Below are 16,411 nucleotides of genomic sequence, written 5' to 3'. Positions count from 1 at the left end.
ATCATTTGATTTCTTGACTGCTGCTTCCGTGAGTGCTGATGGTGGATCCGAGCAAAATGAAGTCTTTGACAACTTCAATCTTTTCTCCATTTATCATGATGTTATTTATTGATCTAGGAAAATATTGATCCCAAGACGCATTGAGATCTCCAAGGAAGATGGACCTAGAGATGCTGAAAGGAGATGATGATCTTTCTCCAGAGCCAACAAAGAGAGAAAGCCTTACCCTAGAGCCTATATTCTGAATTTCGATGTCTAGCCTCCTAAGCTATGAAATAATACATTTCTGCTACTTAACACCATCTGCTTATAGCATCTCTATTAGAGTTGGTATTGATGGCAGTTGTGTGCCACCGAGTCAGTTCCAATTCATAGCGACCCTGTATAGGGTTTCCAAGGCTGTAAATCTTTACCGGAGCAGAAATCCTTATCTTTCTCCCACAAAGCAGCTGGTAGATTGAAACTGCTGACCTTACAGTTAGCAGCCCAGTTCATAACCTACTATACTCCCAGGGATCCTTTCTGTTATAACAGCACTAGAGAGTTCAGACAGAGTTTGGTAACAGGAGTGGTTAACAGAGACCTACCAAGGTAAACATGATTTTGGAATTGGATGATGAGCAGAGGGTTGAAGAGTGCTAAGCTATCTAATAGTAAAAATGTAGATTGTGTAGAAGAGACTGTTGGTGGAATTTTGGATGATAAATGCAATCCTGATGAGGGCACAGAAGGAAGTGAGGAGAACTATAGGACTGGAGGTGGCACAGAGGATGAGAAGCAGCAGAATCAGGAGACTGACAGGAGAGCTGACCCACAGGATGACAGAGCTGAGCACTGTTGTGAAGGACAATTCCTGGCAGAATGGGGTGCCTCTGAGCGCTTACCAGGAGAGCTAAAAAGCTTTGTGACACTTGCTCAAGCAGAGCAGAGACGGGGCTGGCCTCTTTTACAGATTAAAGAACTAGGAAACAGAAGCTGAAGAGACAAGGTGCACAGGAAGCAAAACTACCTCTGTCTCAATAAATAGACTCTCAGAGGGTAGAGCCATGACTCTGAGATTTGTAAGAGTGAAGCACCTAAGTACAACACCAATATTTATAGTATCTAGAGCCACCACAAAGAAAACTATGCAAAGCAATGTACTTCAAAATGGTTTCAATAAAAGAAGACACAATCCTTAAAAAGTTCTAATACTCCATGTTGTTGTTGTTAATTGCCTTCGAGTCAGTCCCTACTCATAGCAGCCCTGTATAGGGTTTCTAGGAAGAGACTGGTGAGTTAGAACCACCAACCTTACAGTTCAAACTGACCTTTATTGTCAAGTGCTTATCCTACAGTGCCATCCCAGGACTCCTGAAAAGCAAGAGAAGAGAAGCAGAAGACTGGTAAAGGAACAAACAATAAAGTGGAAGCCTTCAACCCTAACACATGTGAATAGTTCCTTTAGAGGCAAATGGTCTAAATACACCAATTAAAAGATAGATTGGCACAGTTTACAAAAGGCACCACATACACAGATATACCTGCTCACACATGTGCACATGTACACAACACATACAACATACAAGTACACAAACAAACACTCACACACAAACTGTACACATATGTATATACTCTTACACACAGACCTGAAAAATGCAATATACAAAATAAAACTTTTACTGGATGGACTCAGTGGTAGAGTAGAGATGACAGAAGATAGAATCAGTGAACCTGAGGGTAAATCAATAGAATTTTTTCAATTTGAGAGAATTGAAAAAATTCAGAGAGAAAATAGACTGAATAAATAAATAAATAAACAGAGCTTCAGAGAGCTTTGAGATATAAACAAAAGATCTGATGTATCATCAGAGTCCAGAAGGAGTGAAAAAAACGGTCGGCAAAGTATTTTTTAAAATAGCTGCTGGAACTTTATCACTTACTTCTTGAATCACCCCATTCACATCTGGAAGGCTGTGCCTTTCCCTTTTATAGGTCCAAAACACTCTCGCTCTTTGTATGAAAGGCTGTCTGGCACATTCAGTACTGAGCAGATGGTCAAAGTAGGCATTCAGCGGAGAGTGGGCAGGTAATGTATGCTGACATTCCCGGAAGCCTTTAAAAGACTCTGAAGATTTCATTTCTTGGCATTAGTAATGTTTCCCAGCATATTGGCAGCCATGACCCCATAGGCCTGCCTCCTCCCCAGGACACAGAGGAGTGTTGCATTTTCACAGAATGCATTCAAAAAACCAAAAGTGAGCTCTTTAGTGCTTTGCTAAAACATTTAGAATCACTTAGTGCCATTGTGATGATGATCGTTTATGGAAGAAAGGACTGTCAGTTGGCTGGGCCATACCTGTAACTTTATTTCACATTATAGTGTATTTGTAGAATTTTAGGATATCACTGTTTGGACTTATGCCCCCCCCCCCCCCCCGATTTTCTCAATAGAAATGTAGACTTTATCTTTCAGATCTGTGGTTTTCATTCCTTCATAATGGACATATATTAATCTTTTCCCTTGTACTGAGTCCTATAACCAAAGGTCTTGCATATTTGATGATTCTCCTCTATGGAGTGACTGTGTTATTTAAGGGACCATCCTTCTGTAATTGGAAGGGTTCTAGTTCTACAATTAGCCAAGTTGCTCTAAGTCACTGCAACTACTGATCTAAGGAAAGTTGATTGAGCTACAAAGGTCAGTATCTAGGAAGCTAGGTGATGCTCTCCAAGACAAATGTGAACTCTTCATTCTTGACATTATGGGTCCAGAAAACCTGTGCCATCCTGTGCCATCGACAGCTGAACAGTAAAGGAAAACAAAGGGGTTTGTGTTTCAGGTGAAAGTTCGGGTTAATATTCATATTCTAGGAAGCTTTGGGTTCCTTCCAACAATTAAAGTTCACATACATCAAGAAAAAAAAAAAAAGCTGCTGAATAATTCAGAAATCTGATAAAAGACAGACCTACAGATTGAAGAAGTTGCCCAAATAGAGTAAATCCAATGAAATCTATACAAATATACAAGAAGTTAGACTTCCAAAAACTAGAGTTAAAGAAAAAATCTGAAAAACAGCTAGAGAGAAAGAATGTATTCTTCAGAAATGAAGGGGAAATAAAAACATCCCCAGATGAAGGAAAACTAATAGACTTTGTCACTAGATCACCTATCCTTGAGGAATAGCTAAAGGAAGCTCTCTAAACACAAAGAGAATAATAACAGAAGATGGCTTGAAACCTCAGAAATGAAAGGAAAACAAAACACCAGAATGACTGAAAAGAATAGTAATAGATATGCTTCTCCTCAAGACCTTCTTAAAATATATTCGATCATTGAAGAAATACTGTAACATTTGTTGTGGTGCTAAATGTATTTTGATGATCTATTGAGACAATAATTATATTTTCTGAGGCAGATTAAGGGGACATGAATGTAGGTAAGGTTTCAATAATTGGCTCAGTAGTAATACCAAAGGTAAACATTGCTATTAATGATAAAACCAAGATAAATGATGTATGTATATTATAATTTCAATAGACTCGTGCATGTAAAAGCTGGACAAGGAACAGGGAAAACTGGAAAATAATTGATGCCTTTGAAATATGGTCTTGGCAAAGAATATGGAATATATCATGCACTGTAAGAACAATAAACAAATCGGTCTTGGAAGAAGTACAGCCAGATGCCCGGATGTTATCAGGAGCGACCCATCCCTAGAGAAGGACATTTTGGTTGGTAGAGGGTCAACCAACAAGAGGAAGTCCATCAATGAGATTAACTGGTGCGCTGATTACAACAATGATTCCAGGCACTTGTGAGGAGGACACAGACTGAGCAGTGTTTCCTTCGACTGTGTATGGGGTCGCTGTGATTTGAAACTGACTCAACAACGCTTAACAACAACAATTGCAATACCTCGAGCAACCACGAAGAAAACTATTCAAAGCAATATACTCCAAAATAGTTTAAATAAAGCAATTCCTTTAGAAGTTCAATAGTCCTTAAGAAGACCAAAAAAAAAAAAAAAAAAGAGAGAGAGAGAAACAGAAGAATGATAAAGGAAGCAAACAGAAAACAATAAAATGGAAGACTTAAGCCCTAACATAATATGAATACTTACTTTAGATGTAAATGTTCTAAACATACCAATTCAAAGACAGATTGACAAAGTGGATAAGAGACATAAGTCAATTATATACCGTGTACAAGAAATTCACATCAAATACAGTAGTATTTGGTAGGTTTAAGAAGTTCTGGTGTGCACTGGAGGATAAGCAGTAGACTGCTAACCACAATATCGGCATTTTAAACTCACCAACTGCTCCTAAGGAACCCTATACAGGATTGTTATGAGTCAGAACTCATGAGACAGTGCATAACAGTTGTTGTTGTTAAGTGTGTTAAGTGTTGTCATGTCTATTCCAACCCATAGTGACTCTGTATATGGTTTTTGAGGAGCGGCTGGTGAACTTGAACCACCGACCTTTGCAGTTCAACATATTAACCCTCAGCACCACACTAGGACTGGTGGTGGTTATGTGCTATGGAGTCTGGTTCCGACTCATAGCGACCCTGTACAGGGTTTCCAAGACTGTAAATCTTGATGGGATCAGAAAGCCTCATCTTTCTCCCGGGGAATCTCCCGGGGAACAGCTGGTACTTTCGAACTGCTGACCTTGCGGTTCACAGCCCGATTCATAACCACTACGCTACACTAAAACTGTTGTTGTTAAGTACCGTGGGGTCGGTTCTGACTCATAGTGACCCTGCACAGGGTTTCCGAGACTGTAAATCTTTACGGGAGCAGAACGCCTCATCTTTCTCCCGTGGAACCGCTGGTAGTTTCGAACTGCATACCTTTCGGTTTGCAGCCTGATTCGTAACCACTACGCTACCAGAGCTCCTTAGGTAGCTTTAAAGTAAAAGGATAGAAAAAGCATTAACGCTAACATTTTTTTTTAAGCAGGCGTGTCAAAGTAAATCAAATGACTAGGGACAAAGCTGTTAGAGAATGATAAAAGGTTGAATCCACCAAAAAGATATTTTGTTGTTGTTAGGTAAAACTAGCACCATAGGGTGTATGCAGTGTGAAACTGCACCATAGGGTTTTCAAAGTTAGGAACTTTTGGAAGCAGATCACCAGGTCTGTTTCCTGGGGCAGGCTCAAACTGCCAACTTTTTAGCTAGTTGTCAAACATGAACTCTGCCAGGAAGATGCAGTTAACCCCAATTTGTATGCACCAAAAACCTTCAAAATGCATGAAACAAAAATGAGCTGAAAAGAGAAATCGTTATACCAAACTTATCATCCAGGACATGAGCACCCCTTAACAATTGATAGACCTATTGGATGGAAAATTAGCTGAGCTCATGGATAAAGTTGGAGGACATTATGCTGAGTAAAAGTATTTAGTCACAAATGTACAAATACTTTATGAGTCCATTGTTGTAAAATGTTTTTTTGAAAAAAAGTTTTCCTGATAAAAGAGACAATTCATGATTGCTGGGGGAGGGGGAAGAATAGGGGTGGGAAGGGAGTTAGGGAAAGGGTGGGGACATTTTTTTCTGCCCAAATTTGTAACCTCATTCATGGTCTGTACAAAATTATCAACTTAAAAATTAACCTGCTATATTTGTCCAAACATTTAATTAGCTCACCCCTAAAGAACGAAAAAAAATTTTTACTGATGAAGATCAAAGAGCGCAGCCTTCAGTAATGTAAAGAAAACAAAAATCCTTACCACTGGACCAATAAACAACATTTTTATCAATGGAGAAAAGATTGAAGTCAAGTACTTCATTCTTCTTAGATCAACTATCAACACTCATGGAAACAACAGTCAAGAAATCAAACATTGTATTGTTGTTGTTGTTGTTGTCAGGTGCCATCGAGTCGGAACCGACTCATAGCGACTCCATGCACAGCAGAACGAAACAATGTTCGATCCTGGGCCAACCTCACCACCGCTGCCACCCCCGAGTCCATCAATGATGCCACCTGGCCGATCCATCTCGTTGGAGGTCTTCCTCTTCTTCTCTGACCCTCCACCCTACCCAGCATGACATCCTTCTCCAACGATTGTTTCCTCCGGACTACATGTCCAAAGTAGGAGAGACGAAGCTTAGCCATCCTGGCCTCCAAGGAGCACTCTGGCTGCACTTCTTCCAAAACAGATCTATTGGTTCTTTTGGCAGTCCATGGCACCCTCAGTATTCTCCTCCAACACCACAACTCAAAGGCATCAATTCTTCTACGATCCTCTTTATTCACTGTCCAGCTTTCGCATCCATATGAGGCTATTGAAAACACAATGGCCTGGGTCAGGCGCACCCTAGTCCTCAAGCTGACATCTCTGCTCTTCAATACTTTAAAAAGTTCCTGTGCAGCAGATTTGCCCAGTGCAATACGTAAACATTGTATTACATTAGGCAAATCTGCTGCGCAAGACCTTTTTAAAGTGTTGAAAAGCAAAGATGTCAGCTTGAGGACTAAGGTGCACCTGACCCAAGGCATGGTATTTTCAATAACCTCATATGCATGCAAAAGCTAGACAGTGAATAAGGAAGATTGTAGAAGAATTGATGCATTTGAGTTATGGTGTTGGAGGAGAATATTGAAAGTACCATGGGCTACCAAAAGAACCAACAGATCTGTGTTGGAAGAAGTGCATCCAGAGTGCTCCTTGGAGGCCAGGATGGCCAAACTTCGTCTCTCATACTTTGGACATATTGACAGGAGGGAGCAGTCGCTGAAGAAGGATATCCTGTTTGGTACGGAAAAAGAGGAAGACCCCCAACGAGATGGATTGGCAAAGTGGCAGCATCAGTGGGCTAAAGCGTGGCAACAATTGTGAGGTTGGCCCAGGATCGGGCAGTGTTTCGTTCTGTTGTGCATAAGGTAGCTATGAGTTGGTACTGACTCAATGGCACCTAACAACAATAATGTGATGGTTGGAAATGTGGTTGCCTTGGCAGGGACAGATGAATTGGTTTCAGAGACCTTGTATGGTCCACAGGCCAGACGTTCCCCACCCCTGGGCTAGAGGGTATACGCATGTAACATGAGTGGTTGTTAATTGTCATCAGTCGGTTCTGACCCATAGCGATCTTGTATAGGGTTTCCGAGGAGCATCTGGTGAGCTTGAACTACCAACTTTGCGGTTCAAACTGACTTTGCAGTCTAGTGCGTTAACCCACAATGCCACACCAGGACTCAACATGAGTGGTTTGTTGTTGTTGTTAGGTGCCATTGAGTCAGTACCGACAGACATATTGTCAGGAGAGTCCAGTCGCTGGAGAAGGAGATCATGTTTGGTAAGGTGGAGAGTCAGAGGAAAACAGGAGTGGTAGAGCTGGCAATATACAGCAAGAGGGAGGGTAGTAGAAGATGAAGGTAGTGGGACACACAGGAAGGAATGCAATAGCTAAAGTGAATAGAGGTAAATACTGTTAGCTATTGGTACAACGAGGGGATTGCATCCATGTAATGAAGCAAAGTATATGATTTGTTGAATGTAAAACTGATGATCTGCTCTGTAAACCTTCACTCAATTCATAATAAGAAGCTTAGAAAAAGAAAAAATTAGCAAAGATACAGAAGTGACAAATACTATCAACAAACACTTTAATTGGCATCTATAGAACATCACCCAACAACAGCAGAACACACTCTTTTTTTCTTCAAGTCCTGCATCATAAAACAAACCTCAGCACATTTAAAAGTATGGGAATCATATAGAGTATGGTCTCCAATTATAATGAAATCAAACTAGAAATTTACCAAAATACCACCAAAGTTTTCTATTATAGACACAAGCTTATATTAAAACTTATTTGAAAAAAATATAATAAAGTGGGAACAATCACACTACCCAATATTAAGGCCTAGTATCTAGCTACAGCAATCAAGACAGTTTAGTAGTTATGTAAAAATAAACCAATGAGATAGAATAGAGAACCTAGAAATAAGCCCACATTAATATACCTATTGACTCTGACAACGGTGGAGGAAAAAAACAGTTTAATGGAAGGAAACAAATGATACTGAAGCTATCTGGTTCTTATGTGGTGATGGGTATACAAACCTTCACAGGCGATAAAAGAATATAGAATTAAATACATACACACAAATTGATACAAGGAAAACTAAGTAACAAACAAAATCAGTAGATTGATTTGATATCTGTATAGTGATGATATTTTACTATAGTTTTGTGTTGTTAGGTGTTATCAAGTTGGCTCTGATATGTATCAACCCTAAGTACAGCAGAACGAAACACTGCCATCCTCAAAATCGTTCCTGTGTTGAGCCCATTGTATCAGCCACTGTGTCAATCCTCTGCTTTACCACGCATGATGTCCTTCTCCAGGAACGGGTCCCTCCTGATAACATATTTTAAAGTACATGAGTTGAAGTCTTGCCATACTCACTTCTAAGGCATTCTGGCCATACTTTCAACAAAGATTTGTTGATTCTTCTGGCAGCCCGTAGTGTATTTAATATTCTTGGTCAACACCATTCATCAAAGGCATCAATTCTTCGGTCTTCATTATTCATCGTCCAGCTTTTGTATGCATATGAAGCGATTGAGAATACCAAGGCTTTGGTCAGGAACACTTTAGTCTTCAAAGTGGTATCTTTGCTTTATAACACTTTTAAGAGATCTTTTGCAGCAGATTTGCCCAGTGCAATATATCATTTGATTTCCTGACAGCTGCTTCCATGAGCATAGATTATGGATCCAAGTAGAATGAAATCCTTTACAACTTCAGCCTTCTCTCCATTTATTGTGATATTGTTTATTGAGGTTATTGTTTATATTGAGATGTTGTAGGATTAGCACCACAAGATTGGCAGTTCAGCCCCACCAGTGGCTCCTCAGAAACACTATAAAGAGTCACTATGAGTTGAAACTTAACAACAACAATCTGTATTGAAGACTGAAGAAGTGTTTGATCTTCATCAGTAAGTGTTTCAGGTCCACTTTGCTTTCAGGGAGGAAGGTGTATCATCTGCTTATTTTGGGTTGTTAGTCTTCTTCCAATCCTGATGCAGCATTCTTTTTCATACAGTTCAGTTTCTTGGATTATTTGCTCAGCATGCAGATTGATACGTATAGTGAAAAAATGCAGCTCCAACATGCACCTTTCCTGATTTTAAGCCACACAGTATTCTCCTGTTCTCTCAGTCTCAGTACAGGTCCCACAAGGAAGAGTTCTAGAATTCCCTTTCTTAATAATGTCATCCATAATTTGATATTATCCACATAGTCAAATGCCTTTGCATAATAAGTAAAATACAAGTAAACATGTTTCTGATATTCTCTGTTTTTAGCCAAGATTCATCAGACATCAGCAGTGATAACCCCTTATTCCATGTCTTCTTCTGAATTCATCTTGAATTTCTGGCAGCTTCCTGTTGACCTACTTCTACAACCATTTTTAATCATCTACAGCAAAATTTTACTTGCATGTGATTTTAATATTGTTTAATAATTTTCACATTGTGTTGGATCACTTTTCTTTGGAAAGGGCATGAATGTGGATCTCTTTCATTGGTTGGCCAGGTAGATGTGTTCCAAATTTCTTGCAATAGACGAGTGAGGGCTTCCAGAATTGCATTCAATTGTTGAAATATCCCAACTGATATTTCATCAACTCCTGAAACCTGGTTTTTGCCAGTGCCTTCAGCGCAGCTTGAACTTCTTCATTCAATATCACTGGTTCTCAACTACATACTATCGCAACATTTTACAAATGATTGTAAACAAAAATTAACTTGCATGTGATATCACTGGTATTTTTTGATGATTTCCACACTCCATTGGCTCAACTGTCTTTGAAATGAGCATAAATATGGATCTCTTCCAATCAGTTGGCCAATTAGCTCTCTTCCAGATTTCTTTGCATATATGAGTGAGTGCTCTCAATGCTGCATCAATTTGTTGTAAGGTTTCAGTTTGTATTCTGTCACTTCCTGTAGCCTTGTTTTTTGCCAATGCCTTCAGTGTAGCTTAGTCTTTTCCCTCAGTACCAGTAGTTCTGGATCATATGCTATGTGTTGAAATGGTAGGACATCGACGATTTCTTTTTGGTACAGTGATTCTATCTATTCCTTTCCATCTTTTGATTTCTTTATGCATCATTCAATATTTTGCATATAGAATCCTTAAATATTGTAAGTTGAGTCTTGAAAACTTTTTTCAGTTCTTTCAGTTTGAGAAATGCTAAGTGTTTTCTTCCCTTTTGGTTTTCTAACTCCAAGTCTTTGCATATTTCATTATATTTGACTTTGCCATATCAATCTACGCTTTGAAACTTTTTGTTCTCCTCTTTCACCTCCTCATTTCTTCCATTCACTTTAATTTCTCTATGCTCAAGAGAAAGTTCCAGAGTCTTTTCTAACATCCATTTTGGTATTTTCCTTCTTTCCTGTATGATGTTTTTGATGTCATCCAACAACTCTTCTGGTCTTCGGTCATTAATGTCTAACACATCAAATCTGATCTTGAGATGGTCTCTATATTCAGGTGTCATATATTCAATGCAGTATTTTGTCTTTTCTGAATTTATTTTAATTTTATTCTTCTTCAGCCTGAACTTGCATATGAGAGCAATTAATGGTTTGTTCCACAGTCTGCTCCTGGCCTTGTTTTGGCTGATGATAATGAGCTTTTCCATCTGCTTTTCCCACAGATGTAGTCCATTTGATTTGTGTTTATATCATCTGGTGAGATCCACATGTATAGTCATCTTTTGTTTTGAAAAAAAGGTATTTGCAATGAATAATTAGTTATTGGTCTTACAAATTTTCATCATGCTATCTCAAACATCATTTCTATCACCAAGGCCATATTTTCCAACTACTGATCCTTCCTCTTTATTTCCAACCTTAGCATTCCAATCATCAGTAATTATCAATACATCTTGATTGCATGTTTGATCAATTTCAAACTGAAGATGTTGGTAGAATTCCTCAGTTTCATCATTATTGACTTTAGTGGTTGGTGCATAAATTTGAATAATAGTGATATTAACTTCAAGTTTGATTTTGGAGTATTTAGGTAAGGAAGACCAAAGAACAACTGATGAATTTGAATTATGGCGTTGGCAAAGAATATTGAATATAGCATGGACTGACAGAAGAACCAACAAATCTGTCTTGGAAGTAAATCCAGAATGTTCCTAAGAAGCCAGGATGGTCAGGCTTTGAGTCTCACACTTTGAACATAGTATCAGGAAGGACGAATACCTAGAGAAGGACATCATGCTTGGTAAAGCAGAGGGTCAGAGAAAAAGAAGACGACCCTCAATGGGGTGGATTGAAATAGTACTACACCAATACATTCAGACATAAAAAAGACTGAGTATGGCACAGTACTGGGCAGTGTTTTTATTCTGTTGTACATAGAGTAACTATGAGTCAGAACTCGACAGAACTTAACAGCTAAAACTTTGAAGAGGCCGCTCTTATGGTGTCATATTTTGAGTGCCTTTCAACCTGAGGGTCTCGTCTCTGGCACTATGTCAGACAGTGTTCCACTGCTATTTCAAAGACTTTCAGTGACTTATATTTCAGAAATGGAATACCTCTTTTTTTCCTCCTAATCTGGAAGCCAGTCCACCATGCTTGACACTGCTGGTTTTTGAAATACTAGTTGCATATTATCCAGCATCACAACAATATACAAGCCACCACAGTATGACCTACTGATAATGTGGGTGGTAGATAGCTTGATAAGATATTCAGACCCACCAACTGCTCCCTGGAAACCCTATACAAGGTCGCTGTGAATTGGAATTGACTTATCAGCACTTAATGACACAATTATTGGAGAAAACTGAGTCGAATATAAACAGGAATTCTGTATTACTTTGCAACTTTAGGTGAGTCTACATTTTTTTCAAAATAAAAAGTTTAGTGTAAAAATGTATTTGATTTTCTGAAGTCCTGGTGTGGTATTGTAGGATAAGCGCTGAACTTCTGACTGCAAGGTGCATGGTTCAAATCCACCAGCCACTCCTTAGAAACCCTATACAGGTAGCTATGAATTGGAACCACTCAACAGTACTTAACAATAACAACACTAAGTTTACATGGGAGGGGGCTTTCTACAAAAGACATCTTTGGACTAACAAATAATTTGGGTTTTTTCATCATTTTTTTTTTTCCTGATCTATCCACAGGACATAAAAGAGAAAATAACAGAAATGGTATTAATATCCCAGGCCCTCACTGTCACACCCTGGGTTATGTACAAGATTCTCAAATGCCTAGACATGTTTACCCCTGACTGTAGGTAGTTTCTGAAAGATAGGTGTGATGTAATGATTTCTGTAGAAATGAATATGCTGATTGCTCATTCCTCTCCCTCAAGGCAGTTAAAATTAAGTAGCATGGGTCTTACTGTTTTTTGCTTTATGGTCCTTCGGAATTCTCCAAGATTGTGATCTCTTAACAGTAGCAGTTTAAGTGAAAGAGTAACAACACACTTATAGTAAAAATCTTTCATTATTTTTCTTCTTTAGGTACAGACTCATTGGTAAGTCTACTAATACATGTATCAGCTCAGACAAGACTGTTATTTGGGAGAATCTGACACCTATTTGTGACAGTGAGTTGAAATATTCTTTTGTATTACTTTTACCGGTAGATCCAGTTTCCCCTTGGAATTACAAACATCTGAATGAAATTCCCTTGGTTTCTGTCTTCCTTCAGATAGCTGAAGACAGCTGTAATATACTCTGAAAAACCTGTGTTGTTGCAGACGACCATTTACTCAAGTTATTTCTTATCCTGGGATGTAGCTTTTCTGGATCTTAAGATTCAAATTCATAAAAGCCATCAAACCTTATTCTCACTTCAACTGACATACAGTTATGTTGGCTCTGCCATCTCTAGTACAGTTATTATTCTGCTTGGCGATCTAGTAAAGATTTTCTACAATGGTGATGTCCCTCCTTAGTGAGGCTGCAGAGGAATTAGCCCTAAGGAGCTCTGGTAGCATAGTGGTTATGAATCGGGCTGTGAACCACTAGGTCAGCAGTTCAAAACTACCAACTGCTCTGCAGAAGAGAGATGAGGCTTTCTGCTCCGTAAAGATTTACAGCCTCAGAAACCCTGTAGAGGGTCGCTATGAGTCGGAATCTACTCCACGGCACATAACAACCACTGGTAAAGGTGAAGTAGACAGCAAACCCTCATGGAAGGTATTGTGTCCTAGAAACCTAGAAAAAAAAATTGGCACATATTTTTCTCCACACCTTAAAATTTATATTTTGGAAATAAACACAGATTTTTGCAAGGAGTTCATTATGAAGTTTTAATTATAGCATTCTTTTAATAATAAAAAGTTTAAAGCCATCTAAGCGCTATGGGTCGGAACCGACTCGACGGCACTTAACAACAACAACAAAGTGTTTCGAATGATGGTTTAAAAGTAATCTACTGGGTAGATAGAACGGGCAAGTTAGACATTGGCTACCTAAAATGAGGGAGCTATAAAGGCACGAAGTGACTGGCTTGCAAGGTTTCAAGAGGGAGTTTAAGAGTGTGTGGGGGAAGAAAAAGTCCCCACTGAATAGTTTTCATCTTGTCTAGTTGGGTCTGGTTAAAAGAGATGGGGATACGATTCTTATGGTTCAATAGTGAGTAATTGTTATCATGGCTAATTGTGACTATCACAATTGTAAAGGTAGAAGTTTTGTAACAAAAATGTGGGAGAAGAGCACAAGCTGAATGTGGAACCTTATCCAGAGAATCAGGACACCAGAGATGGAGGCAGAGATGGGCACATGGAGAGGGGGAGTGGCTGAGGACACTAGAGTCATGGGAAGAGAGGAACTAAGAGAGATAGTGGCCATGAGGCAGACTTGCAGAATGTGCCCTTTGGTGGTGTAAATTATATATGCCTGAGTGGTTTTGTTTTTTTTTAAAAAAAAAAAAGCAAAAGTGAATAGAGAGAAATACTGCTAACTGATGGTACATGGAGGGGATTGTAATCATTGTGATAAAACAAGTTGTATGGTTTGTTGAATGTAAAACTGATGATCTGCCCTGTAAACTTCCACTCAATCCACAATAAAAACTTAAAGGAAAAAAAAAAGAGAGAGAAATGCATGCTGGCATATAGCTAGATCAAGGCAAAGAAGAAACTAAAAAAAAAAAAAAAAAAAAAATGCAAACTACTAGGAGGGATGAGACATAATTAAAGTGACCATCAAGAATTTCCTGTTGTTGTTGTTGTGAAGTGCCATCCAGTTGGTTCCGACCATAGCAACCCTGTAAAGGGTTTCCAAGGAGTGGCTGGTAACCTTGAACCACAGACCTTGTGTTTCAAATCGACTTTGCAGTCCAGCAGTCCAGCGCATTAACCCAAAAAAGCCAAACTAGGACTCCTAAGAAGCATAAAATGTTGTTGTTGTTGTTAAGTGGTGTCGAGTCACTTAGGACTCATAGCGACTGTATGTAAAGTTTCTGAAGAGTGGCTGGTGGGCTTGAACTGCTGACCTATGGTTAGCATTCTAGTCCTTATCCTATAGCGCCACACCAGGACTCCATGCAACATAAAATAGTCATGCAGAATTAGAAGTATATCTTTACACGGGAATGCTATTCAGCCTTATTTTTTTTTTTTAATCTGTATATTTTTATGAAAAAAATTCAGATGATAAAATGGCATTTGAGGTAAAATCTCCTGTTATTAAACTGTAGAACATCTAGACATTGACCTCAACTATTAATTCTGTAACCATATCCAAACTCTTAGGTGCTTTGGAGGGAAAGCTACGTTAACAGAATTCTTCCTCACAAAAATCTGATCTCCCATTCATTCAAGGAGTTCTGAGTCTTTTTAAATCTGAGAATTTGTTGATAAACGCTGATGGATTTTTAAATTATTTTTTTTGTAGTAATTCAAGCCAGACTTGTGTTGACCCAACCTTGATCTTTTCTGTTTATAACAATTAAACAAAACTTTAATTGACTAGTCGTCTTATTCATTGTTAGAAACATCCTAATCATTAACTGGAGTCTTGGTGCTGTAGTTTAAGCAATGGTATGTTAACCACCAGCTGTTCCGCGGGAGAAAGATGAGGCTTTCTACTCCCGTAAAGATTTACACCCTCGGAAACCCTGTACAGGGTCGTTATGGGTCGGACCCGACTCGATGGCACTTAACAACAACAACAATGTTAACCACAATTTGGCAGTTCAAATCCAACAGCTGCTTCTTGGAAACCCTATGCAGGATCATTATGTGTCAGAACCAATGCAATGGCACTTAACAACAACAACAATGTTAACCACAATTTGGCAGTTCAAATCCAACAGCTGCTTCTTGGAAACCCTATGCAGGATCATTATGTGTCAGAACCAATGCAATGGCACTTAACAACAACAACAATGTTAACCACAATTTGGCAGTTCAAATCCAACAGCTGCTTCTTGGAAACCCTATGCAGGATCATTATGTGTCAGAACCAATGCAATGGCACTTAACAACAACAATCAATCAATTAGCCAACATCAAAGAGCTCTGCAGTCCAATTATTCTGATTGTTACTTCAATTCTGTCCATTATGATATCTCTCCTAATCTCTGGTGAATAAAGTGTCCCAGTTTTCCCCTGTCACCCTGAGATCCCATCGTGCCCACTGAATTCACACATCATAAAATTCATGTTTTTGAAGCATACAAATCAGTCGTTTTTAGTAGACAGTACGGAGTCCTGGTGTGGCACTGTGGGTTAATGCATCAGACTGCAAAGCCGTTTGAACTGCAAGATCAGTGGTTCAAGCTTACCAGCTGATGACCCATAGGGTGGTTATGGGTTGGAACCAGCTTGACAGCACTTAACAATAACAATAACAAAATTCGCAAAATCGTGTAATCAGCACTGCTTTCTAGTTCATATACACATTTTTCATCCCAATCCTAATATTTTTCAGAAAGACTAGACTGTAATTTTCTTTTTCTTTTTTCTTAAATGTTTTATTGTGAATTATGTGATAGTTTACATGGGACAACATTAGTTTTACATTCATTCTATCGTATATCGTCTCATTGCAATGGTTACAGCCCCCTGCATGCAATCCTTTCCCTGTACCCCCAGGTCTTCAGCACACGGTCGCTCTCCCTCTCTGGATCTAAAGTCTCCATCTGCTCCATCGCTCCACGTCTTCATCTCTGGCTCCATTTCAGGCATCACTGCTTCTCTGGGTAGGGTCCCGCTCTCTGCTCTTATCCCTTGATGGTTCCAGGGACCTCCGCTCCTAGACTGAAAAGTTAATCACTCCCCTCCTTGTTATAAAACGTCTACCTTTACATTTCCGACCCTCACAATCAGTCCTGATAACAATTATTCACTATTGTATCACAAGAGACATCCATTGCATCAGCCCCGCCTAGTCAGATTGAATACTACTCAC

At 39.1% G+C, this 16,411-nt stretch overlaps 1 protein-coding gene across 1 annotated transcript in view; it reads left to right on the top strand.

The window, feature by feature from the left end:
• Positions 1 to 16,411, top strand: part of CR1 (complement component (3b/4b) receptor 1 (Knops blood group)) — a 191,076-nt gene that overhangs the window by 84,206 nt on the left and 90,459 nt on the right. Inside the window, exon 20 of the mRNA XM_006834201.1 lies at positions 12,512 to 12,597. Within this exon, the coding sequence (XP_006834264.1) occupies positions 12,512 to 12,597 (86 nt within the window). The remainder of the gene's footprint in view (positions 1 to 12,511; positions 12,598 to 16,411) is intronic.

The sequence above is a fragment of the Chrysochloris asiatica genome, unplaced genomic scaffold, assembly GCF_000296735.1.
Source record: "Chrysochloris asiatica unplaced genomic scaffold, ChrAsi1.0 scaffold00009, whole genome shotgun sequence".
Classification (NCBI taxonomy): Eukaryota; Metazoa; Chordata; class Mammalia; order Afrosoricida; family Chrysochloridae; genus Chrysochloris; species Chrysochloris asiatica.
The sequence above is the reverse complement of the archived record's forward strand: the minus strand, read 5'-3'. Positions and strand labels throughout refer to the sequence as shown.